We start from the raw sequence: 26,519 nt of genomic DNA, 5'->3' as shown, positions 1-26,519 counted from the left end.
TTCCTGTACTTGCTGGTATTGACTTTGGTTTCACTAGGCCTGATTCTTGGGCTTCTTGTGATTGATCTCTGTCTGTCCATGACTATGATTTACTGTTATTGAACTCAGTCAGCCTCTGACCCTGGCCTGTCCACAACTTTGACTGAACTCTGCCAGCCTTTGACCTCGGCATTTCCCTAACTATTATATACTTTACCTGTCTTTGTTTCTGGTTGTCTGCTATCAACATTACATAGTAACATAGTAAGTTGGGTTGAAAAAAGACATACGTCCATCACGTTCAACCATAATGCCTATATATAACCTACCTAATTACTAATTAATCCAGAGGAAGGCAAAAAACCCCATCTGAAGCCTCTCTAATTTGCAGCGGGTAAAAAATTCCTTCCTGACTCCAAGATGGCAATCGAACCAGTCCCTGGATCAACTTGTACTAAGAGCTATCTCCCATAACCCTGTATTCCCTCACTTGCTAAGAATCCATCCAGCCCCTTCTTAACGCTATATAATGTATCGGTCAGCACAACTGATTCGGGGAGGGAATTCCACAACTTCACAACTCTTACAGTAAAAAATCCTTTTTGAATATTTAAACTGAACCTCCCTTCTTCTAAACGGAGTGGGTGCCCTCGTGTCCGTTGGCAGGACCTACTGGTAAATAAAACATTAGAAAGGTTATTATATGATCCCCTTATACAGTATATTTATACATAGTTATCATGTCACCTCTTAAGCGCCTCTTCTCCAGTGTAAACAGACCCAACTTGGCCAGTCTTTCTTCATAACTGAGACTTTCCATACCCTTTACCAGCTTAGTTGCCCTTCTCTGGACCCTCTCTAACTCAATCATGTCCCAAAAATGCAAATGGTTGGCGTTCACTGAAGGGATATCACCCATCACTTGTGTAAAAGAAGTTTATTAAGTCATATTAAGCCACACCCTTAAATCCATATGCCTCCTCCTGTGGATAACGCAGCAACCCCAGCACATAATAATTATACACACACCTTAGGGACCATATAATTTCAAAATGCTAACAAACTCCCAGAAAAACCCTTGCCAGCTTCACAACCCACAGACAGCATAGGGCAGAGTATGGCACACAGGCAGGGCAGGCAGTGTATGGCGCACGCACAGGAAGGGTTGAGCAGGGTAGGCAGAGTAGGGAAGGAGACAGGAAACCTATCATGACTATGCCAGAAACTGATCACGACACTGTTGGAGCGTTGTGTCACTTTATGTACTGCAGTCTGTCTGAGGTGGGAACTGGGTAAATGGATAGGCTGCGTCAAATAAAAAAAATATTTGTAATATAGTTAGTCAGGCAAAAATGGAGTGAATAGATGTCTATCATGATAGCCACAACTAGGGGGGCCACGTGGGACATACAGTGGTGTGAAAAACTATTTGCCCCCTTCCTGATTTCTTATTCTTTTGCATGTTTGTCACACAAAATGTTTCTGATCATCAAACACATTTAACTATTAGTCAAAGATAACATAATTGAACACAAAATGCAGTTTTTAAATGAAGGTTTACGTTATTAAGGGAGAAAAAAAACTCCAAATCTACATGGCCCTGTGTGAAAAAGTGATTGCCCCCCTTGTTAAAAAATAACTTAACTGTGGTTTATCAATTTCAATTTTCAATTTCAATATCAATTTGTGTAGTCACCCCCAGGCCTGATTACTGCCACACCTGTTTCAATCAAGAAATCACTTAAATAGGAGCTACCTGACACAGAGAAGTAGACCAAAAGCACCTCAAAAGCTAGACATCATGCCAAGATCCAAAGAAATTCAGGAACAAATGAGAACAAAAGTAATTGAGATCTATCAGTCTGGTAAAGGTTATAAAGCCATTTCTAAAGCTTTGGGACTCCAGTGAACCACAGTGAGAGCCGTTATCCACAAATGGCAAAAACATGGAACAGTGGTGAACCTTGGAGTGGCCAGCCGACCAAAATTACCCCAAGAGCGCAGAGACAACTCATCCGAGAGGCCCCAAAAGACCCCAGGACAACATCTAAAGAACTGCAGGCCTCACTTGACTCAATTAAGGTCAGTGTTCACGACTCCACCATAAGAAAGAGACTGGGCAAAAACGGCCTGCATGGCAGATTTCCAAGGCGCAAACCACTTTTAAGCAAAAAGAACATAAGGCTCGTCTCAATTTTGCTAAAAAACATCTGAATGATTGCCAAGACTTTTGGGAAAATATCTTGTGGACCGACGAGACAAAAGTTGAACTTTTTGGAAGGTGCGTGTCCCGTTACATCTGGCGTAAAAGTAACACAGCATTTCAGAAAAAGAACATCATACCAACAGTAAAATATGGTGGCGGTAGTGTGATGGTCTGGGGTTGTTTTGCTGCTTCAGGACCTGGAAGGCTTGCTGTGATAGATGGAACCATGAATTCTACTGTCTACCAAAAAATCCTGAAGGAGAATGTCCGGCCATCTGTTCGTCAACTCAAGCTGAAGCGATCTTGGGTGCTGCAGCAGGACAATGACCCAAAACACACCAGCAAATCCACCTCTGAATGGCTGAAGAAAAACAAAATGAAGACTTTGGAGTGGCCTAGTCAAAGTCCTGACCTGAATCCTATTGAGATGTTGTGGCATGACCTTAAAAAGGCGGTTCATGCTAGAAAACCCTCAAATAAAGCTGAATTACAACAATTCTGCAAAGATGAGTGGGCCAAAATTCCTCCAGAGCGCTGTAAAAGACTCGTTGCAAGTTATCGCAAACGCTTGATTGCAGTTATTGCTGCTAAGGGTGGCCCAACCAGTTATTAGGTTCAGGGGGCAATTACTTTTTCACACAGGGCCATGTAGGTTTGGATTTTTTTTCTCCCTAAATAATAAAAACCCTCATTTAAAAACTGCATTTTGTGTTTACTTGTGTTATCTTTGACTAATAGTTAAATGTGTTTGATGATCAGAAACATTTTGTGTGACAAACATGCAAAAGAATAAGAAATCAGGAAGGGGGCAAATAGTTTTTCACACCACTGTAACTGTTCAGTTAGTTTGTGAGCATGCAGGTCCGATTCAAATGCAAACTAAATGAACAGTTATGGCTGATTGGTTACTGACTGCTAACAGTTTAGAGAGCTGTAAAGGAGGAAGGAAAGTCCTGGCCATTATGTTAGACATCTGCCCTCTCCAGCTCTTATAGATTTACATTTTTGCCTAACTAAATGTATTTATTTTGTGCAGTCTATCTAGTTTACCCAGTTTCCTTTTTACACTGAATACGTGGGCTTACAGGTGTAAACAATGCAAGACCGGTGGGGGGGGGTGTACTTTTTTATTTCTAAATTACACTGTTTACATAGCAAATAATTTGCTCTACCATTACATTTTATTCTTGAACCAACAAATGTTGTAATATTTGTGTGTAGGCAGCCATCTCCGTGTATTGTGCCAGATTCTAAGCTTTCAGAAGAAGCCAGTGCTATACATTAGAACTGCTTTTAGGTAACCTATGTTTTCTCCTACTCCCATGTAACTGGAGAATTCCCAAGCCAGACTTTGATTTCTTACTATTGAGTGTTTTTCTGATATCTAGTGGGAGCTGCTTACTTGCTACCTTCCCCTTGTTCTGCTGATTGGATGCAGGGGGGGAAGCAGTTCAACTTGCAGCTCAGCAGGAAAGTGTCACTGAAGTTTGAGAGCTCGAGTCACATGACTATAGCACCCTGGGAAATAAGGCATATGGCTAGCCCCATATGAAATTTCAAAATTAAATATAAAAAAAATCTGCATTTTTGAAAAATAGGTTTTAATGCATGATTCTGCTGCCGAAGCTCTATTAACTGATGCATTTTGAAAAAAAACATGTTTTCCTATGACAGTATTCCTTCAAATACAAATCCATCGAACAGAAGATATCATTATATGAAGATGACACCCTCCTCCATCTGGGAGACTGAGAAGCCTCCTTGAACTTCCCCTCCAAATAATGAATGAGTTTGGCAAGCACTTTGGTGTTCTCATAAATTGCAGTAAATCCCAAATCCTCCCATTAGATAACTATATCTCCACCTTACTACCTGCATACTTCCCACTGCAGGTCATGGATAAATTTAAATACCTGGGCATTACCATAACTATAAACACTATGTTTATTGCCTGCATTCTCCAGGAACTAACTATAGTTTTAACATACTGGGAAGGATAAATATTATAAAAATTATATACCTTCCCAAAATTACATATGTACTATGTAATATGCCTATAGACATCCCTAAATCCAGCATCTAAACAAAATTATATTTCCCTTTATTCTACTTTGCACCTATTTTCCAATTAGGTCTAGTGGCCCCTAAGTGCCATATGTATTATTTTGCAGCCCAACTGTGCCATGCGCATACCTGGCTACATTTTGATACCGAAAATCCTGCTACTCTACTGAAAGCCTTACATTTTGACTCCATTGAAGGGCTCAAAAATGCATTAAAATTTTCGCCAGAGATTTTTCGTCAGTGCTTACTTTTCCTATCTTTCAGAGAAAGTTTACTATTGTATGTGAGCTAGTGTTAATTGAAATCAGGACAGATGTGTGTATTTATTAATGATGTTACTGAACTTGGTGAAAGTGCCAAATTATTTTTTTTAAAAGTCCATGGAATCAAAAGGAAGACTAATTCTCTTATCAGCTGCAGAAGTGAGAAGAAGTGAAATTTTTTTTTGGTACAGTCTACAACAACATTAATAAGCTATTTCTAACAAATTGCAATGCAGGGTTTGAAATTTCGGAGTGCATGAATACCTGGACAAAGAGTATAGATATGAACCACTAACAATTAATTTGAACAACAATAAAATTATATAGTTTCTTGGCTGCTGTGATCAATGACCCCCATTTGAAAGCTAGAAATTTGCTGAACAGGGAGGAAAATAATTAATTATTTTTATAGTTGTTGAATACCATTTGCAGAGTTGCTAGGAAAAGGACATGCTATTAGATATTAAAAGTTAACCTTAAGGTCAACTACCCCTTTATGCAGGCAGCGGGAGCATCTTTTTGATATCTTCCAGCGAAACCTTCCGAAACTCTATCCCATTGCTTATGATTTGGTATGAGACTATATAGTACCGTATCTTTGTAGTTTTTGTTGTGATTGGTATTATTGCTGACAAACAAAATTGTATCTGGTGCTACAGCTTCTGTCTTAAATAAGGTAAGTAAGTTGGCTAACATTTTTGCATTCTAGCTTACTGTTAAATCAGTTTTATTAGCAGTAACATTTTTTACATTGTCTTACTTCCAGACATTGCAATACTTGCATCAGAATGCCAAGGATAAAGCAGACCTCACCAGTATTAGTGCCACTGCTGCTAGTCTGCCTGTCGCTCCCAACACTTCCAAGATTTCATTACACGAGCTGGATGAGTTACGAAGACAGTTGGAAACTGTAACTATGGCAGCATCCTACAGCCCCCAGGTACTTTCACATATATTATCACAGCAGTGTAGATAATATAATTTAGAACTTTAATTAATTTTGCTTTCAAAATTAGTTTAGAAAAGGTACTCCAACAAGAGTTTTTTTATTTAAATAGTTTGTTGAAATGATTGACATTTTCTTTTGTTCCCTTTTAGCCTGTTGAGGTTCTACGAAAATGTCTCAGGGACAAATTAAAAAAGAAAAATACTGGGCATCCAGTCCCTGTATTTCCATCTTGGGTCTATGAAAGGCCAGCACTTACAGGAGACTTTATGCCTTTTTCGAACTCGAGCACAGATGTCACAGTACCCATAGGTATGTGTTTCTATAGTTAATTTTGTAGAGCAGAGATGTTCTGTCATTATTAGGGATCAAAAAGACATTGTTATTAAACCTACTCAGTATGTCATATTAGAGCTGGGCGGTATGACCAAAAATTTTTATCACGGTATTTTTCAAAATTATATCGGTATCACGGTATTTGACGGTATATAAATAAATAAAAAAATAAATAATAAATATTGGTGGACCCCAACCCCAGCCCCCCCCAACCCCAGCCACAACCCCCCCCCCCAGCCACAACCCCCCCCCAGCCCCCCAACCCCAGCCACAACCCCACCAACCCCAGCCACAACCCCCCAGCAGAACTTACCCAACTTGTGGTTCCTCCAGCTCCAACGATGCGTCCTAGCAACGTCGCGTGCGCGCCGACGTCACGTACGCACGGGCGCAACCCGGAAGTAATAGGAGAAAAACAGCAGGAGGCGCGCATACCGGTATAGCGGTATGTTTAAAACTCATACCGTTTTGTTTTTTTTTAAAAAACGGTATACCGGTTAAACCGGTATACCGCCCAGCACTATGTCATATCATAAGCCAACTGTGATGCTAGACATAAAGCCTATTTTAAAAAGAAAGCAGTACTTAAAATAGCAAACATACCAATGGTGTGCTAGTGTATTAATATCCATAATTAGAACAATTTCAATTGGAAACATCTAGTCATCTTCCAGGACTTAGGGAGGTGCCACCCCACCGGCAAGAATATAAATCGCTGGTGGGATGGCATACGCGTTGCTGCAATTTCCGGAAGTCGCCCAGAGTTTCCTCTTAGGGCAACTTCAGGCGACTTCTGGAAATCGTAGCGACACGTATGACATTGCGGGGAGATTAGTCGCCCGCGGCAACGAAGATTTGTATCTATTGTATAGAAGTATTTATGCTCAGCAGCACAAAGTAAAAAAAAAAAACAAAACTCTTCCAATCTTTTCTTCTTGTCTCTTTCCATTGATTTATCCCACTTATAACAAGGAAAGAAAATCTGAAGACAATTGCCCTATTCCCATTAACTAGTTTGTCTAAGGACTTCATTAACACACTGACTTGGGACTGACCCTTAGGGCTCTGGCACACGGGGAGATTAGTCGCCCGCGACAAATCTCCCTGTTCGCGGGCGACTAATCTCCCCGAGTCGCTATCAGTTGCCATCCCACCGGCGAAAATGTAAGTCGCCGGTGATATGGCACACACGGCGGCGCAATTTCGGCAAATCGCCAAAAATGCCTCGCGAGGCAACTTCGGTGATTTGCCGAAATCGCTCTGCGCATTGTGTGCCATCCCACCGGCGACTTACATTTTCGCCGGTGGGATGGCAATTCGGGGAGATTAGTCACCTGCGAACAGGTAGATTTGTCGCGGGCGACTAATCTCCCCGTGTGCCAGAGCCCTTACTCAACAGGATTTTCAATCCTGCCGAATAGATATCTAGCTGATTTTCTCTTAGATATTGGTCATTCAGCAAGTCAGGAAGGTCCCACACAGAAGCTGATCAGGTCTGGAGAGGTCATGTAGGTAGCTTTTATCAGACCATATATGGCCTACTTCATGCAACACCCCTTCCCTTTCTCTTGATGATGATGATGATAAAATTATGTAAAATGTTTTGGGTTTTTTTTTTAAAGTGTCATTTAATAATGATTAGAAACTTTTTTTTTACAATTATGATTTTTATTGATTTTCAAATAAAAAGAAAAGAAAGTAGCAAATGAAAGTAAGAATAAACTTTACAGGAATCCATATCATATAATACTGTATGCATATGGTCAATTATACAATGTTATAAAAGAAGGAAAAGAATTAGGAAGTGATGAAGGGGACAAAAAGAAGTGTGGAGGAAGGGAAGGGGTAAGGAAGGGTAAAGAGTTAGGAAAGGGGTAGTGTAAATAAGGTGGGGATAAAGTCAAATAGAAATGAATAGATAGATATGGAGGAGGGGGGGTTAAATTAAGTCACTAATAGACACTTCTTCTTTAAGGAATGAGTTCAGGGATCAAGGCTCTAATTAAAGGTCTTCTTATGTTATTTTTTCTGAAGTTTTGCCTGTGCCATGTGCAAGTTTTGGAAGACAGCGGGAGCTAAGAGCTAAATGCTCCAAGGCTAAAGTCTTGGTGTAGGAAGGGTTTGGGTTCATACAGCACTGGTCTGATTTTCCTTGGGGTACAATGTATATAGCCTTGACGGATTGCACCTCAATGGAGGGGGGGGGTCTGCTTAGAATGGCTAAGAGGCTAGAGAAGTGTTAGAATGGCTAAGAGTCTAGAGAAGTGTTTAAACTAGGCGGGGGCAGGAGTAGCAAGAGAAATATTGGGAAGCTAATGTAGACCACGCAGTGGAATTAGTAAGAGGTCATGGGGGAGGAGTGAGGGGGGCATACAATTTACATGTGAAGGAGATCCCTTTGTTACAAAGAAAACAGACTGATAGTAACCTAAGTTACTCTATGACTCTATTATGTAATATAAACACCAGAGGGAAAAGTAGTAAGCTCCGCTGTATGCGGCCAAATGCACAAAACTTCTCAGGTAAATTGGGAGTTTATTGCATGTGCTGAAAATGATGATACAATTGGTATCAATGAGACCTGATGGAATGACACATGACTGGACCGTGAATTTTAAATCATTACACTATTTTTAAGAGGGACAGAGGATTTAAAAAGGGTGGATGAGTTTGTCTTTATGTAAAGCCAGAATTAAAGCTGTGCACTAAATAAGTTACCAAGGATAGCCCTGGGGAGGGTGCAGAATCCATTTGGCTAGAGATTACAGCTGGGCTGTTGCAAAGAAAATTATCATTGGTGTATACCACAGACCACCCCATTTAAGTGAGGAAGGCATCACAACTAGTTCAAATTGTTATTTTGGAGGACTTCAATTATCCTGACATTGACTGTGGTAATGGGGGTGACCAAGTCAGAAGAAGCTAGAAGGTTTGTAAATATGCTAAATGACAATTTATTTCAGGTTACTGACTAGAAATCAGGGTCAGTAATAAGTTGTAGAGAGGCACCAGACAGGGTTGCCCTCTGTCGCCTTTAGCAACAAAAATAAGACAAACTCCTTTGGTCAAATGAATTAAGATTGGTAACATAGAGAAGAAGTGGCAATGTATGCAGATGATGTTACTCTTCCTGGCAGATGCCAGTCTTTCACTACAAACTGCACTGGGAAATACTCAATTTGAAATTTGGGGAGCTAAGCGGCCTATGGATAAATAAAAATAAATCCATACTATTTCCATTGGGGAGCTTAGCCAAAGGAGAGAAGACCCCTGACTGCTGAGAGACTGGCGAATTTCTAATGTGTGCTGCTATTTAAAAAGGGATCCCGCTCTTAGGCTGAAAATTATAGGCCTGTTAGTCTGATATCAGTGGTAGGAAAGCTTTTGGAAGAAGTAATAAGGGAATAAGATACTTGAGTACATTACAAATCACAATCCTGTGAGTTTGTGCCAGCATGGTTATGCATAACTGATCTTGCCAAACTAATTCAATTGTCTTTTTTGAGGGGTTGAGCACAAACCTCAACTCTGGGATGGCAATGAAACTGTTGAAGGATAGATCATCATGTGAAAAAATTAGGACATCCCATTCAGTTCTTTATTAAGAAATGTTCACATATCGATGTCTAATCTTATTTTTTATTTATCTCAGGATTTAATTGCAGATAAACAACAAAAATTAACCTTGATTTTCAAAAGAACTTTTCATTAAACAAAAGATATCAACAAAAATGTGTATTCTAGCTGAGAAAGTTAGGATACCCTACCCCCTAATAGCTAGTGTTACTCCCTTTTGCTAAAAAAAAAACTGCAGTAAGACGCTTCATTTAGCCATCTACCAGTCTCTGACATTAGTCTGAGGAAAGTTTGTGATATATTTGAGGGGTTTCTTGCTTGTACAGCCCATTTCAAGTCACCCCACAGTATCTCAATGAGATACAATGTTTTGGGTTATTATCATGTTGCAGGGTCCAGTTCTGCTTCAGTTTTAATTTTCTCACATGTTCTTCAAGAACTCCCCAATGCACTGTAGAATTCATGGTTCTATGATGGTGAGATAGCCAGGTCCTGCTGCAGCAAAGTATCCCCAAACCATAACAGTTCCACCTCCATACTTTTCCTGGAATGCTTTATTTGGTTTACGCCAAACATGTCTTCTGTTCTGGTGTCCAAATAATTCAGTTTTACACTCATCTGTCCAAAGAAAGTTATTCAAGTCCTGGTGTTTGTCTACGTTCTCTTCAGTCTGGCCTTGATGTTTCTCTTAGAGAGCAAAGGTTTCCTCCTTGCCCACCTCCCATGCAAGTTAAAGTAGTCCAGTCTCTGATTGTAGAGACATGCCCTTTTACATCAACAGTAGTAAGAGCCTGCTTGATGACATTTTAGGGTTTTTAGAGACCTCTTTCAGTATCTTGCGGTCTGCTCTCAGGGTGAACTTGCTTGGACAGCCAGACCTGGGCATGTTTTTTTTTAAAGTACCTCACTTGTAGACTATTTCCGGACAGTGGAATGGCCGATTTCAAGTTCTTTTGAGATCTTTTTAAATACCTTGCCAGACTTATAAGCTGCTATAATCTTCTTTCTGAAGGCCTCAGCCAGCTCTTTTGATTTCGCCATGGTGTTCACTCTCACCTCAACAATAAGGAGCACACCAAATAAAATGTCTGAGGTTCAAACAGGGCAAACCATGTTCAAAATTTGTAACAATGTTCTAATCATGTGCACCTGGTGTGATACTCCTGTGTGTGGTTTGAGCGGTTTTAAGTTGGACTAAATGTGGGGGTGTCCTGATTTATTCCTCACCAGAATTTGCATTTTTGTAGAATAACATTTTACAGAAGATTTTGAAAAGTCTTTCTTTCAGTTTTAATTGTTATATTACCTATCTCCCAGTATTGTTAAAATGTATATTAAATATCCATATGTCCAAGAATGTTATAAAAACACACAGATTTTCATATGGTGTCCTAATTTTTTCACATGACTGTATAAAGAGTGGCAGTAAATGGAACATATTCTAATTGGACTAGTGTTGTTAGTGGAGTACTGCAGGGGTCTGTCCTTGTCCTTTGTATTTTAAATTGTTTATTAATAACCTGGAGGTGGACATTGAAAGTACTGTTTCTATTTTTGCTGATGATAATAAATTGTGCATGTTCCATGTGGGATGCTGCTACTTTGCAGAGGGATTTGACAATGTAGGAAACTGGGCAGGAAAATAAGGTCCAATGTGGATATGTGCAAAGTTATGCACTGTGGAAGAGTTATACAGGAAATTGTAGTGGGTTGGGGGTATCCTTAATAGAGAAGGGTCTGGGGATTGATTTTTTTTTTTTTAAATAACAAGTTGTCTAATTCCAGACAGTGTCATTCCTTAACCAAAAAAAGTACTGTCTTCCATAAAAAAAGGCATTTTCATGGAATGAAAATATAATTTTGCCTCTGTATAGGTAGGACCATGGTAAGCCCTCACCTTGAGTATACAGTACAGTTTTGGGCTCCAGTCCTTATGAAGGGTAAAATTGCGCTTTAGAGACATGCAACTTAATTGGTAAAAGGGATGGATGATTTACACTCTAAGGGTTGACTGTCAAGGTTGGGGTTGTTTTCTCTTGGAAAAAAAGATGCTTGTTAGGGGACATGATTACCCTTTACAAGTACATTTGAGGGGATAATAGACAGCGCACCAGAGACCAGCCCTTCAGATTAGTGCTTTCATTTGAGGTTGTGAAATGGCCCAATGTTGTAATGTCAGATTGTATTAATGCCTTTAAGAGTGGCTTGCATGATTTGTTGAACAAGCATAATATTGAAGACTATTGTGATACTATAATCTACAACTAGTATAGATAGATACATAGTTAGGCATGGGGGGGGGTGTGTATATATGTGCACTGGGATTTGTTTGGAAGGGTTTTTTCAACTCACCATAACTATGTATGTAACACTCTTTTATTCACAAAAAATAGTATTTGTTAGGGGGAGGAGGGGGGAGCTGCACAGAAAGACATCAGAGTTGGAAGAGACCTGCTGCCTGGTAATGCTATTTATTTAACATCTGTTTATAATATTCCCATTTCTATAAGCGTAAAAAAATGTATATAAGTAATATTTATAATGTAAATTTTTTGTTACTGTGCCTTTAACACACAAAACACCACTGGTTGGTAGCCTGCCTTTGTCAGTGTCATAGACCTTCACCTGACTAATCTTCTTAAAGGAGAAGGAAAGGCAAAGTCACTTGGGGGTGCCAAAATGTTAGGCACCCCCAAGTGACTTTAATTGCTTACCTTGTACCCCAGGCTGGTGCCCCTGTTCGGAGAAAACAGCACCAGCCCAGGGTACCTGTAGCTTCCTTTTCCTAAAATGCCAGCGGTCGAGTTCGGCTTTTCACTCTACTGCGCATGCATGCGCACGATAAAGAGGAAGAATGAATCGCTTCAGTTAACCAGGGCTGGTGCTGTTCTCTCCGAACAGGGGCACCATCCCGGGGTAAAAGGTAGGCGATTTAAGTCACTTGGGGGTGCCTAACATTTTGGCACCCCCAAGTGACTTTGGCTTTCTTTCTCCTTTAAAGGGGACCTGTCACCCTAAGAAACAATTACAATTTCTTTTCCATTGTGTTTGTTAAGCAAAATTAACTTTACATACTATATAAATGATATAAATCTTGTTTCCTTCAGTCTTGGGAATATACAATCACAGCCATGAGGCAGCTGCCATTTTGTGGGCACTGTTATTAAGGCAAGCTTTGTATCACCCCAAAATCTTGTGTATTCGCCAGAATGGGGGACCTAATGCCCTTGCCCATGTACTGGCTACACAATTAGATGGTGAGAAGGTAGGGGGAATGTGACTGCTGAATGGAAAGTTTAAGTAATTGTCTGCCCCACCTCTATGCCTAAGGTATAGAGGCGGGGCAGGCAGTATATGATCGATAGCTGGGATTTTTAAATGAATTTATAAGGGGTTTAAATGTGTTAATATAAAAATGAATTTTGGTTTCATGTTTTATTTGAAAAGGACTTTTATTATACAGCTTTTTATGTCTGGGTGACAGGTCCACTTTAAAGAAGAAGAAAAGGTCTATGTAAATATAGCCATAAACACTTACAGAACTGCTGTCCTCCTTGAAAAGAAACACTGCATTTTCTTCTATTCTCTAAACATGATCTTCTGTGTCAGACTTCTTGGCTCTCATAACAATTCTTTGGGACACAACATGAGTCTGCTCAGTTTGCTCCTCTCTGCTCTCTCCCTCTCTGCTCATTCCCCCTTCCATCTCTGCTGTAATCTGAGCCCAGAGCTGTTTCCTACTTTCATACTGCTGCCTGCAATAAGATGCCGGAATATCTTTCCTTCTGCTTTTAAATGATTCACTCTGATGTTTTAGGAATAAGTGCAGATTTCTTTATTGGCATTTTAAAAATGGTGCGCTCTATCAAGATTCTTTACAATTGGGAATGGAATCCAGTTTAAAGGACCCCTTTCCGTCATTAAAGGGGTTGTCCACCTTTTCTCACTGCTACCCAAAAAATTATAGATTATGTTCCCCTGAGTATGATAATATGTGCCATGCAAACACTGTGTATCTATGTGTCTGAATGTGTTTAAAACTTACTGTAATAGACCTTACTCCAGTAAAAATCGCCAAATTCGATACCAAAGTTACTCCACTTTGTTGGAGAGACTGTAAACAAGCAGGTTCTTTGGAACATATCTTTTGGGAATGTCCTAAAATCCAAGGATTGTGGAAGGAAATAGAGGTTTTTCTTAGGAAATTACCTGTGAATTTGATGTGTATTCCTCCCAGTATGGCCCATCTCCACATAAAGACCATGGATTTGCCTCCCAAGGAGAGACTGATTTTTAATCACATTTTTGTGGTTACCAGGTGTAAGATAGCAGAAAATTGGAAATCTAAAATAATTCCCAAAATTGAAGATATTCTTAAAACTGTAGAGTTTAATCTCAATGCAGAAAAAACCTGGGCAATCAGATCAGTCCTTTCTGGTGAGATCAAGTTTATGGCATTCGATATACCCAGATACTAAATTGAATGATCTTAATTAGAGGTTATAAATCCCATAAATCTAATAAATCCAATACATCCTATAAACCCTCTCACAGAGATGGAGACTTTTCCAGTTGTGTACTCTGCATAACACAATTGTTCTTAACTCTTAGCAATTGAATACAACTTCATTAGTTGTAGTATTAGGTGTAGTTGTAGTTATAGTTTTTACTATATGTATACTTCCTTATTGGGATATATCAATTTATTATAGTAAAATATTGCTCTATATTTTTGGTGAAGCAAAATTTCTTAATGATACAGCTTGACTATGTTCAATCAATCCTTAGATGGATGCAACCCCTAGGATCTCAGTAGTGTCAGTTTATACGTGTTTTGCACGTTTTCAACGCGTGATTAGTATACGGGTATAAATATACGTGTACATAACAAATTTCTTAACCAACAATATTAAATTATATTATATCATATTTTATCATATGTTGACCAATACTGAATGTATAAGTTTTCAACAGCTGTTATTATTTGTACTGCAGATTATTTTTCTGCATAATGTAAATATTAATGTTTGAAAATATTTTAATGCCTTTATTTGGCTATAATGTTTAAAAAATCCCAATAAAAATGATTGAAACTAAAACTTACTGTAATAGTTGCAGTTCACACAAAGGAATCAGAAAAGGAGGAGCATTTCTTTTTGCTGTAGTGTGAGTCACATTGTAGCTTCCCCCCTGCTCCCCCTCCCTCCATAACCCTGTATTTCCTTACTTGCTAAAAAGCCATCCAAGTTCTTAAAGACATGTAAAGCTTACATTTGCCTACAATGTATATCCGTTTAGCATGTCTCCCCCACCCAAATGGCATTATTTGTACTGCATATATCCCCTTCGTTTGCAAGCACCATCACATTTTCCTAAAGCAAATAGTAGCTTTCACCAGGTGGCCATTTTTTCTCTGATACATAATCAGATACATTTAAATCTGCAAACAGTATACACACACAAAGACCCTTATTCAGCATACATTTCATCAAGAATACAGGCTCACTCAGGCAGAACTGTCTCTGATAAAGGTCCTGCTTTGTTTGAGCTGAGCTCAGGAGAGGAGGTTAGGAGAAAATAATTGAAGCAGTTAGCTAGAGCTGAGTTTCTATAGTAACCAGCAATGCCATCTCTTCAGTGGCTGGTAGACTGGAGGGCGTGTTTAGTAATCTGAGTTTAGAACAACTGAGCATAAGCAAATCAAAGCAAATTCCTGAAGGGGGGGGGGCGAGTGGGTTACAGGAGAAGGAGATCTAAGTGATTAAGGAGATGTTGTATGTGGGGTGTGGTATATACAATACCCAATCCTCAGCACTCTTGGTATAGTAGTGTTCCGTGAAATGTGAAGTCAGTGGATTTAGAACATATATTTGTAGTCTTGCAGCTCCTCCTCAGATCAACCCCTTTGACTGGGTCCCAAATGAAAGTGTTGAGCTTTCTTGGTGATTAAGTTGGTGTTTAGGATCCAGGAGAGGTTGTCTTCCAACTGCATTCCTTGGAACTTCACACTGTTGATTATCTTAATAATAGAGCCATCTATGTACAGCGGGAAGTGAGATGCAGAGTTCTTTCTGAAGTCAACTACCATCTTTTTTTGTCTTTCCAACGTCTAGAGTCAGTTTGGTTCTGACACCAGTCTACCAGGTGTTTTACTTCTTTTCTGAGTAAGTAAAAATCGCAAGCTTTTGAGATGAAAGTATTACATCTCTTCTTCAGGCTTAAAGATGTTACATTGTACTGATTTGTACTGTACTGGGCAGGTTCCTTGTAAGTTTTGTTTTCATATTCTTCAGTACTAGCTTCTCCAAACATTTTGAGATGATGGGCGTAAGTGCTATAGGCCGGTAGTCATTAAGACAAGACAGAACAGACTTTTTGGCACAGGGATGAGTTTGGTGTTTTTGAGGCATGCAGGTACAACAGCTAAGCTCAGGGATGAATTGAAAAGATCAGTGAAGATGCTTGCAAGCTATTCAGTGCATTCCCGTAACACTTGACCCAGAATATTGTCAGGTCCAGTTGCTTTGCATGGGTACACTCTACGAAGGGTCTTCTTTACATACTCTGTGGTCATTCTGGGAAATGGTCATCTTGCTTGCTGGATTCCTGTTCTCTGCTTCAAAATGTGTTAAGAAATTGTTAAATTCATCTGGTAAGGTTGGCTCATTGCTGTTTGCTTGATGAGTAGACCTGTAGCCTGTGGTGGCTTGAATGCCCTGCCACATGCGTTGTGTGTCTTTTTTAATTCATGTTCAGTTATTCATTATTCGACAGCAAACATTCAACCTATTGACTTTGCGATTACTCTCTAGCTGGCTATATATATATATATATAGCAACATGAATACCGCACTCACAGGACTTATGGTGAAGAAAAAAGTTCATTTATTGTTCAAACATCAAACTTTTGACTTTTGATGTTTGAACAATAAATTAACTTTTTTCTTCACCATAAGTCCTGTGAGTGCGGTATTCATGTTGCTGTAAATTTTCCGTTTTTCAACACTGCACCCAGGCATCCAGTGACTACTGTATACGTGAGTGCCGGCTTCATACATTCTACTACATATATATATAATTTTTTTAAATTTTATTTATATATTTATTAACTTTCGTCGATACTGACGTCTAGGGCGCTGTTGGGGATACACAGGCTCTCTTTCCCCGCTTAACCATCTGTACACTTTAATGTTCAAATAGTCCTCATTAACCCGCCGTAACTTTTCATTTTTAAATCTTAATAAGTCCTGTTTATAGGTCTCAATCTAAGCCCGGGTCCATGCTAGCAATTCCCCCATGTCATCCCCTTTAAGCAGCTGAGTATCCTTGTGGGTATACGTTGCTTTCTAGCGAGCATGGATGTGGTTAGCCTATATACTTGTATCCCTCACGATGAGGGTTTGGCGGCTACATGGCGTGCATTGGAGGCAATGGATGGCTATCAAGGGCCCCCAATTTCATTTGTATTGGAACTTTTGCATTTGGCACTTACTTTGAATTATTTTCGGTTTGAATATGATTTTTTTCTACAGGTTTCGGGCACCGCAATGGGTGCGGCCATGGCTCTGTCATATGCTAATTTATTTATGCATTGTTTTGAACAACAGTATATTTTGCCAAACTATGGTAATAACCTTTTGTTTTTTGTTTTTGCCTAATGCCCCGCTTGTTAGTTATAGGGGGGGTACAAATCTACGGGACCTCTTAGTACAGAGTGACCCTATTGCATGTTATCAGAAGAAGTCCGACTCTTGGTTACGAAGCAACAAACCAGGATGTTTTAAATGTCCCAATTGTACCTCCTGTAGATACATGTAGCGACTTTCCTACATCCGCAGACGGGTAAACGTCTTACTATTAGGCACTATATTACTTGCACTACATCTAATGTGATTTACCTGATTACCTGTCCTTGTAGTTTGTCCCATATAGGGAAGACAGTGCAAAGTTATGCACTTTGGTAGAAATAATATAAACGCAAACTATCTACTGAATGGTAGTGTGTTGGGGGTATCCTTAATGGAGAAGGATCTAGGGGTTTTTGTTGATAACAAGTTGTCTAATTCCAGGCAGTGTCATTCTGTGGCTACTAAAGCAAATAAAGTGCTGTCTTGTATAAAAAAGGGCATTGACTCAAGGGATGAGAACATAATTTTGCCCCTTTATAGGTCCTTGGTAAGGCCTCACCTTGAGTATGCGGTGCAGTTTTGGGCTCCAGTCCTTAAGAGGGATATTAATGAGCTGGAGAAAGTGCAGAGACGTGCAACTAAACTGGTTAAGGGGATGGAAGATTTAAACTATGAGGTGAGACTGTCGAGGTTGTTTTCTCTGGAAAAGAGGCGCTTGCGAGGGGACATGATTACTCTGTACAAGTACATTAGAGGGGATTATAGGCAGTTGGGGGATGTTCTTTTTTCCCATAAAAACAATCAACGCACCAGAGGTCACCCCTTTAGATAAGAGGAACGGAGCTTCCATTTGAAGCAGCGTAGGTGGTTTTTCACAGTGAGGGCAGTGAGGTTGTGGAATGCCCTTCCTAGTGATGTGGTAATGGCAGATTCTGTTAATGCCTTTAAGAGGGGCCTGGATGAGTTCTTGAACAATCAGAATATCCAAGGCTATTGTGATACTAATATCTACAGTTAGTACTAGTGGTTGTATTTATAGTTTATGTATGTGAGTGTATAGATTGGTAGGTGTGGGTTAGGTGTGCTGGGTTTACTTGGATGGGTTGAACTTGATGGACACAGGTCTTTTTTCAACCCTATGTAACTATGTAACTATGTAACCTTGAGGCTACGTATGGATGGTCATCCCTCCGTCATAAGTACTGCCTTTAGGGACGGGGTGACTAATAAACCGGTGGCGAAACACTTTTTGGAACAGGGCCATAGGTTACCCACTTTTCGCTATATTGCGATTGATCATGTCCCCCTATTAAAAAGGGGGGGGGGGGGCGATCGTTCCCGTTTGCTTTTACAAAGTGTTTTGGATAAAAACACTGAACATCTTGTCCCCATTTGGCCTTAATGAATACTGTTCATTCTCTTGCTTCTTAAATCAACATTAGTATTTTGCGAGTTTTACAATTTATGAGGTATGGTTCAGAATATGTGCTAGGCTTCATTGTTATTGCTACACTTTCCCTATTATTGGATTGGTTATTGTAGTGTTCTCCCTGCAGTGTCTGAGTTTGTTTTTTCCTTGGTACAGGGTTCTTTCTGGTGTTTTAATATGTCACATGAATGGGAGGAATTGTGCCATTGGTTGTGGGTCTGTGCTTTTAACTATTTATATCCTTAACGGTTTTAATGTGATTAAGGTCTTGAAAAAGGCCCGAGATGGGGGCCAAACGTTGACCTGTCCTACCATGTACTAATTTTATTTATTTTTTTTCAATAAAAGTTAATTTTTAAAAGGATTCCCGGTGTGCACCGCTATACCTGTGGACTTTATCTAAATTGCCTAAATCGGTAGCACACGGGTCAAGTAATCACACGCTAAGGAGTGCTGAACTAACGTGGTTTGCATGTATATATTACACATTATTTATGTGTTCTCCTATTTTAGTTTTAAGGCTCTACTTGTTTGACAGCGACACTCCACAAGATTGATAGTATAATAATTGATTTAATTTAAATTCTTCACTCCCAGTTTATGTTGAACGATGAAATAAAGAATTGACATCACAGGTCCCAATTATAAAATGTGATTCCCAGTTAACATTTTTAATAATCCTGTAGTATCTATCATATACTCAGCAATTGACAAAATAATGGTTGAAGAAACATGACTCTAAGTTGGGCATGAGTTGACTTCACATATAATAGGCCTTCCTTGTCTTGTCTTTTTTTTTTTTTTTTTATTGAAGAATAAAAATTACCAAAATAACAAGAATTTAAAACACTTAGAAAAGAATTATTCTTTTTCTGTTAAAATGTTGGATTTTCTGGAACTTTTTTAAGTTGTATCACAATATAATTGGGATAGTGCCTAATTTTCTGCTTTGTTCAAATTACTTCTCCCCATTTGTTGGTGATCTAGATTATCCAAATCTTCTAATACTAGTGACCTAAATGTGTTAATAAAATAATTATCAGGCGGAGTGGGGTTGTAAGTAGACGTTTTACTTAATTTACTTAGTTTGAGGTTCTTATCTTGCATTATAGCCAGATTTACCTTATTTGTATAATATTTATTAAATTAATTTATTGACATTTATGCATATCTATATATGCTTGAAATGTAAGGACCTTCATCTGTTTGGGGGTGTTAACCCAGGGAGACTAGTTTGCATCATATCTCTATTAAATAGAATATGCGTGTATCTTATATATACATTGTAACTTATGTAAATTACCGAACATCTTAAATACACATAAGATACAATTCGGTTACAACAGATGCAAGCTTCAAACATATCATATCTAGCACACAGTTGCTAAGTCTCCTCCCCTTTGACCAAGTGTGGTTGGAAATTCAATCCCCTTTGTCTCCAACTGCATTTTCCCAACTTCCATTGTCCAACCTGCCTCAGGAATCTATTGCCAACTTCCTAAAGTTTAACTTAATGGTCATTGACCAATCAGAACTTGCTACATCAACTCTGACTGATCTCTAGGTTAATAGCATGGGTTACATTTTAGTAGTGTGTTCCTGGAGTTCCTGGAGTGAAGACACAGATGCCTGACTCAATGGAAGGATGAGTATAAGGGAGGCATTCTTTGTAACATATCCACATTTAAAATTATCTTTCTAAATAGCAGTTATATACTGTATTTAGATTTAGTGTTGTTTTGTATTTTGTATGTTTATTATTTCTGCATATATGTGTCATTAGCTTTTGTTAATAAATGTATATTTTTGACACAGGGGGTAAGCTAGGTTTTACTTGGCTTCCACATTAAGGGGGAATTTCAGCTTCTGAACCAACATTTGTTTATTAAAACCCTCACACAACACAGAGAGCCCTAATATACCTATCACTGAATTTGTTCCTTAAATAAATACCATTTTCACCAGCTGCAAAACAGTTCTTCTTTTTCTGCATCATTTGAAATCCTAGCAGGGAGGAGTAAAACATTGATGTTATAAATATGTAACAACTTCTCCACAACTTACAAACCGCATGCAGGAACTACATAACCCATAATATCTACATACCAATACCTAATCACCGTGATGTTCCTTTCCTTATTGTCATCACTTGAGCAGTGAATTGTGTGGTTTGGAGGATGCAGGCTCAGGACAGTCGAATACTTTTTGATTCTCAAACTAGTCAACCAGATTGGCAGGAGAACAGGGGGGCTAGGATTACATAACTGTTCCATTATAACATTAAAAATTATTAAAATGCTGCATATTTTTTAATTGTTGAATATTGCAAATTTGTTTGAAATTATGTTTGCGCAGGATTCAGTTTTTGGCTGAATCACAAAATTTTGGTGGTCAGAAATAATTTGTATACATTAGGGATACACCAAACAACTGTCAATGAAAATCCAACTTTGAGTGCTAAGACACCGAGTGAAGAGTAACTTGATTATTTAAACAAGTGTTTTGTAACAGCAAGAAGTTGTTACTAATATTCAGTAACAATTTTAGCTGTTGACTGTATTGCCAAATGTAAGTGGTTTCTGAAAATAAAAAAATCAAATCGGATCTGGTTCGTTTTGAAGTTATGTTGCCTTGTGTATTAATTCAACCAAAGCAATGTTATACCTGTAAATATGATGTTCCACTTTTTACAGAAACGTGCAACCAGAACACTTAATAGGTGTTAACATACAAATGCCAACATTTAAAGAAAAAAAACAACAAAACTTTAGGTTAGATGACTATATTGGCTCTGCCCTATATTGACTATATTGGCTCTGCCCTTTCTTGCTTACTTGCTTGTTACTTACTTATCTATGTTTTTCTAATGTTTTCCTTAAGGGACTTTACCTATGCCATCTCAAGAAGCTTGCCTTGTTGAAGATCTTTTGTATATTTTGATTGGTGTGGATGGGCGATACATCAGTGTCCAGCCCCTTGTGGGACATCAGAGCCGCACTTTCTCAGTTGAGCAAAACTTAGACATGTCTGTGAAAGAGCTTGTTAACAGAATTCTACCAGTGGCGGCAAACTACTCCACTGTTACCAGGTATAGCAGTAGAAAGCAGAATGATGCATTGCTTTTCGATTCTGAAGAATAATCCAGCCTACTGCATTATGGTTTTCTCTGCTTTACATTATTATTATTATTATTATGTTTCTTATTCTGCACAGGTTTGTTGAGGAGAATTCATTATTTGAGTATGGTCAAGTGAACCATGCCCTTGGTGCCGCCATGAGAACCCTGGGGAAGGAATACATGATTCTCATTACTCAACTAGAGCACCTGCAACGCCAGGGGCTGCTGTCCTTACAGAAGTTATGGTTTTACATCCAGCCTACACTTAGAACCATGGAAGTCTTAGCTTCTATAGGTGAGTGAAACTCATTGGGTTGACAGAAATAAATAGTATGTTCAGCACAAAGGCAAAAAATTATTTAAAGGGAAACTGTACTCCTGAACACTTCAGGTCTCAATAGAAATATACCACACAAAACAGACCATATGTAAACCACTGCTTCATCTAAATCAGTGCTGTCCAACTGGCGGCCCGCGGGCCGCATGCGGCCCGCGACCCCCCTCTGTGTGGCCCCCCACCTGTCTGGCTGCTTTGATGGCTTACTCTTGTGTAAGCTTTAAATGGTATCAGTACTGTGATTAACTGCCCCCCCTGCATGGTTCTCACCTCAGATTCAGGCTGTAATCCCCCTGTATTGTTTAAATATGTAATCCCCTGTGTTGTTCACACCTTTTAATCTCTGCATTGTTCACCCCCTGCAGTGTTCACACCTCAGGCTCAGTCTGTAATCATCCCCATTGTTCCCCTGTTCACACCTCAGGAGCAGTAGAAACCCACAAATAAACCCTGCACACTACAAAAAGAACATATACTGAGGTGGTACTGCAATTAAAAAGTTTTTTAATATATAGTTATTGTGCAGACTGTAGGAGCAGTGCCAGCATTGTGTCACTGTAGGCTGCCTGTGTGTGCCATACACACAGGCATCATAGGGCAAGCAGAATATGGCACACACAGGCAGGGTAGGGAAGGCAGAGTATGGTACACACAGGCAGGGTAGGCAAGGCAGAGTATGGCACAAACCAGCCAAGAATGGCAAACACAGTGAAAGTATGGCACATGCAGGCAGGGTAGGGAAGGCAGAGTATGGCACACACAGGCAGAGTATGGCACACACAGGCCAAGTATAGCAGAAACCAGCCAAGTATGGCACACAGGCAGGGTAGGGAAGGCAGAGTATGGCACACACAGGTAGGGTAGGGAAGGCAGAGTATGGCACACACAGGCAGGGTAGGGCAGGCAGAGTATGGCAAGTTTTTGCTGTACTACAACCATTAATATGGGTATGGTCATGTGATAACATGGGTGTGGTTTCAAGTGGGTGCGGTTTCAAAAAGGGGAGTAGTCAAAACTGGCTTCCATTATCGGCCCTCCACCACGTAGGTCGGAAAAATTCCGGCCCTCAGTACCACAGAAGTTGGACAGCACTGATCTAAATAAAGCATTTTTATAAAAATATACATTTCTAGTAGTGTGTTCAACTGGATTATGCCAAATAGAAACATTTCTATTTGTATTACTTAAATCCAACTCCTGGATTGTACCAAGCACTTTGGGGGCATGTATATACATGAAACATTACCCAGTAAATGGGCACAGCTTTTTGTTGTTTTTTTGTTTTTATTAGCCATATAATCTCTAAGGAAGTATACAGAACTTTACAAAATGGTGGTTTGAGGCAAAAGATGCAAAAGACCAATACTTACTGATAAGTTTATGCAAGTGTCATAAGAATCCTTGAATGGATCACATGTTAGCATATAAATTATCTATTTAGGATTCATTCTAAAGGTCTATTTTTCCCATAACCTAAAAAAATTAGAACCACTTGTAATACATTCATTGTCTGGCAACTAATACTAGGGGACTTGTGTTGTGCAGAGTTAATTTACTGTAGACATTCCTATGACTTTACTTCAAAGCTCTTAGTATTAATTATGATCAAGTTTGATTTACAGATTTTTGTCTGGAATTTTTATATTTGGACGTTTTCTCTATCTGTGCTTTACATTTACAGATTTCTTGCTTTTCAGCTACTTCTTTGGATAAAGGAGAGTGTCTTGGAGGAGCAACACTCAGCTTATTGCATGACCGAACCTTTGGATACACAGGGGACAACCAGGCACAGGAGCTGTGTCTCTACCTGACTAAGGCAGCAAGTGCACCATACTTTGACATTCTTGAAAGATGGATCTACAGAGGAATCATCAATGACCCTTACAGGTGAAAACCCAAGACTTGACATGTGAGAAAAGTTATAAATGAGCTTTTTATTATACACAGGTATGGGACCTGTTATCCAGAATGCTTGGGACCTGGGGTATTACAGATAAGGGATCTTTCCTACCTTATTATTACAGGTATTATTTTTCTCTAATAATAATACCTTATTATTAGAGAAAAGGGAAACCATTTTTACAAATGTGAATTATTTTAATAAAATGTAGTCTATGGAAAATGGCCTTTCCGTAATTCAGAACTTTCTGGATAATGGGTTTCCGGATAAGGGGTCCGATACCTGTATAGGTAATTTGATTAGAAATTAATTCAGGTTAAGTTTGACAAAATTATTTAGTGTGCGTGTGTTTGCTGTAGGCTTGCAGGATCCACAGATCAGTTCTTCACTTGAAGGCAGTTTATTGTTTTAACAAACAAACATAAAAATAACTCCTGCTCTCTGGGTTCTACCTTCACACATTTGGTAAATTCCCTCACTACACTGGGCCCCTTTTAGACTACTAGTAAAACCACAGTCACTCAGTCAGCCACTACCTCTGATTCTTGCAGTGGCAGAGAGCCACTTACACAGTTTCTTACACAGACAGGTAGCCTTCCTACTGTATCCTGCTTAGAGAGTCTTAACATTTTGACTTCAATTAAATACTTTTCAATGGGACATCCTACCTGTGAAAATTAAGCTCTAGTATGTGAGCTCCATTACTCCATTATGGAATGGAGTAACTGGCTTGCCCATTCCTTTCTGCAATACTCCAGTTTCCAGGACCTGACAGCTCCAAACTTTGAAAGCATTCATTGATAGACTGCACGGTAAACAATTTTTTTTTTCTTTAAAAAGTTTTTATTGGAGTGACATGAGGAACAGCAACATTTAAAGGAAAAGTAACACTAAAAATTTTTAACTAAAAAATCTATTCTACCCTCCCCCAATAATTGCCCTATGCTGAAAACTATTTGTTATTTTAAATGCTTTAGAACAGCGCTGTCCAACTGGCGGCCCGCGGGCCGCATGCGGCCCTCGACCCCCCTCTATGTGGCCCCCCACCTGTCTGGCTGCTTTGATGTCTTACCTTTGTGTAAGATTCAAATGGTATCAGTACTGAGATTAACTGCCCCCCTGCATGGTTCTCACCTCAGATTCAGGCTGTAATCCCCCTGTATTGTTTAAAAATGTAATCCCCTGTACTGTTCACACCTTTTAATCTCTGCATTGTTCGCCCCCCTGCAGTGTTCACACCTCAGGCTATAATCACCCACATTGTTCCCCTGTTCACACCTCAGACATTGTATGTACTGCCTGTGTATAGGCAGCATAGGGTAGGCAGAGTATGGCACATAGGGCAGGGAGGGTATGGCACACACAGGCAGCATAGGGTAGGCAGAGTATGGCACATACAGGCAGCATAGGGCAGGCAGAGTATGGCACATACAGGCAGCATAGGGCAGGCAGAGTATGGCACACACAGGCAGCATAGGGCAGGGAGGGTATGGCACACACAGGCAGCATAGGGCAGGGAGGGTATGGCACCCACAGGCAGCATAGGACAGGCAGTTTATGGCACACACAGGCAGCATAGGACAGACAGAGGGCTGCCTGTGTGTGCCACACTCTGCCTACCCTATGCTGCCTGTGGGAAGTGAACCTGACAGGGGTTTGTTCTGGGAGTTTGTTAGCAGTTGGAAATAGCCTTTAAATGGTCCCTAAGGTGTGTAATTAAATGCTGGGGGTTGCTGTGCTATCCACAGGGGAGGAGGAGGCATATGGATTTAAGGGTGTGTCTTAATATGAGATAATATAATTCTTTAACATGTGAATGATGGTTTATATCCCTGCAGTGACCATTGTGATAAAATGGGTGTGGTTTAAAATGGGGGAGTGGCCAAAACTCGCTTCCATTAGCGGCCCTCCACCATGTATGCGAGAGAAACTCTGGCCCTCGGCACCGCAGAAGTTGGACAGCACTGCTTTAGAAGAAAATACCTGTAAAAAACTTGGCTTCCGGTCATTTCAACAAAGGCGATATGGCGACGCAGGGAAAGTTTCAGGGGAAGCGTTCACTATGTGGCGATCGACTGATCAAGTCTAGCCTTCCTTCTGTATAGAAGGCGTCAGGCTAGGCTCGATCAATCGATCACCGCATAGTTAAACTTCACCCGATACTTTCTCCTGCATGGCCACATCGGCTTTGTTAAAATGACGGGAAGCAAAGTTTAACAGGTATTTTCTTCTAAAGCATTATAAATAACAAAGCGTTTTCAGGATAGGGCAATTATTGGGGGAGGGTAGAATAGATTTTTTAGTTAAAATTTTTTAGCGTTACTTTTCCTTTAAGACCACCCCCTCTCGGTCTCTTTTTTTTTTTTTTTTTTTATTCAAAGGGACTTAAAGGGGACCTGTCACCCTAAGAAATAACTCCAAATTATTTTCTATATTGTTAGTTGAGCAAAATGAATTTTACTTACTCTATATAAATAATATCAATCTTGTTTCTTTCCGTCTTGGAATTACTCAATCAAAGCAAGCAGGCAAGCACCATTTTGTGGGCACTGTTATGAAGGCAAGTTTGTATCATACCAAAATCTTGTTTATATGCCAGAATGGGGGACCTGATACCCATACCCATGCACTGGCTACACAGTTAGATGATGAGGAGGGAGGGGAAAAGTGAGATGTGCAGTGACATCTACGTAGTGCTGAACGAAAAGCTAAAGTTATTGTCTGCCCCGCCTCTATG

General features: G+C 39.6%; 1 protein-coding gene across 2 annotated transcripts in view; it reads left to right on the top strand.

Annotated features, from left to right (window-relative positions):
* The window catches only part of tubgcp2 (tubulin gamma complex associated protein 2), a 119,699-nt gene that overhangs the window by 10,476 nt on the left and 82,704 nt on the right, over positions 1 to 26,519 (top strand). For both annotated transcript variants that reach the window (XM_002940307.5, XM_012967068.3), the window contains 5 exons: positions 5,279 to 5,452; positions 5,611 to 5,770; positions 21,308 to 21,515; positions 21,641 to 21,840; positions 23,580 to 23,769. In XM_002940307.5, the coding sequence (XP_002940353.2) occupies positions 5,279 to 5,452; positions 5,611 to 5,770; positions 21,308 to 21,515; positions 21,641 to 21,840; positions 23,580 to 23,769 (932 nt within the window). The remainder of the gene's footprint in view (positions 1 to 5,278; positions 5,453 to 5,610; positions 5,771 to 21,307; positions 21,516 to 21,640; positions 21,841 to 23,579; positions 23,770 to 26,519) is intronic.

The sequence above is a fragment of the Xenopus tropicalis genome, chromosome 7, assembly GCF_000004195.4.
Source record: "Xenopus tropicalis strain Nigerian chromosome 7, UCB_Xtro_10.0, whole genome shotgun sequence".
Taxonomy (NCBI): Eukaryota; Metazoa; Chordata; class Amphibia; order Anura; family Pipidae; genus Xenopus; species Xenopus tropicalis.
The sequence above is the reverse complement of the archived record's forward strand: the minus strand, read 5'-3'. Positions and strand labels throughout refer to the sequence as shown.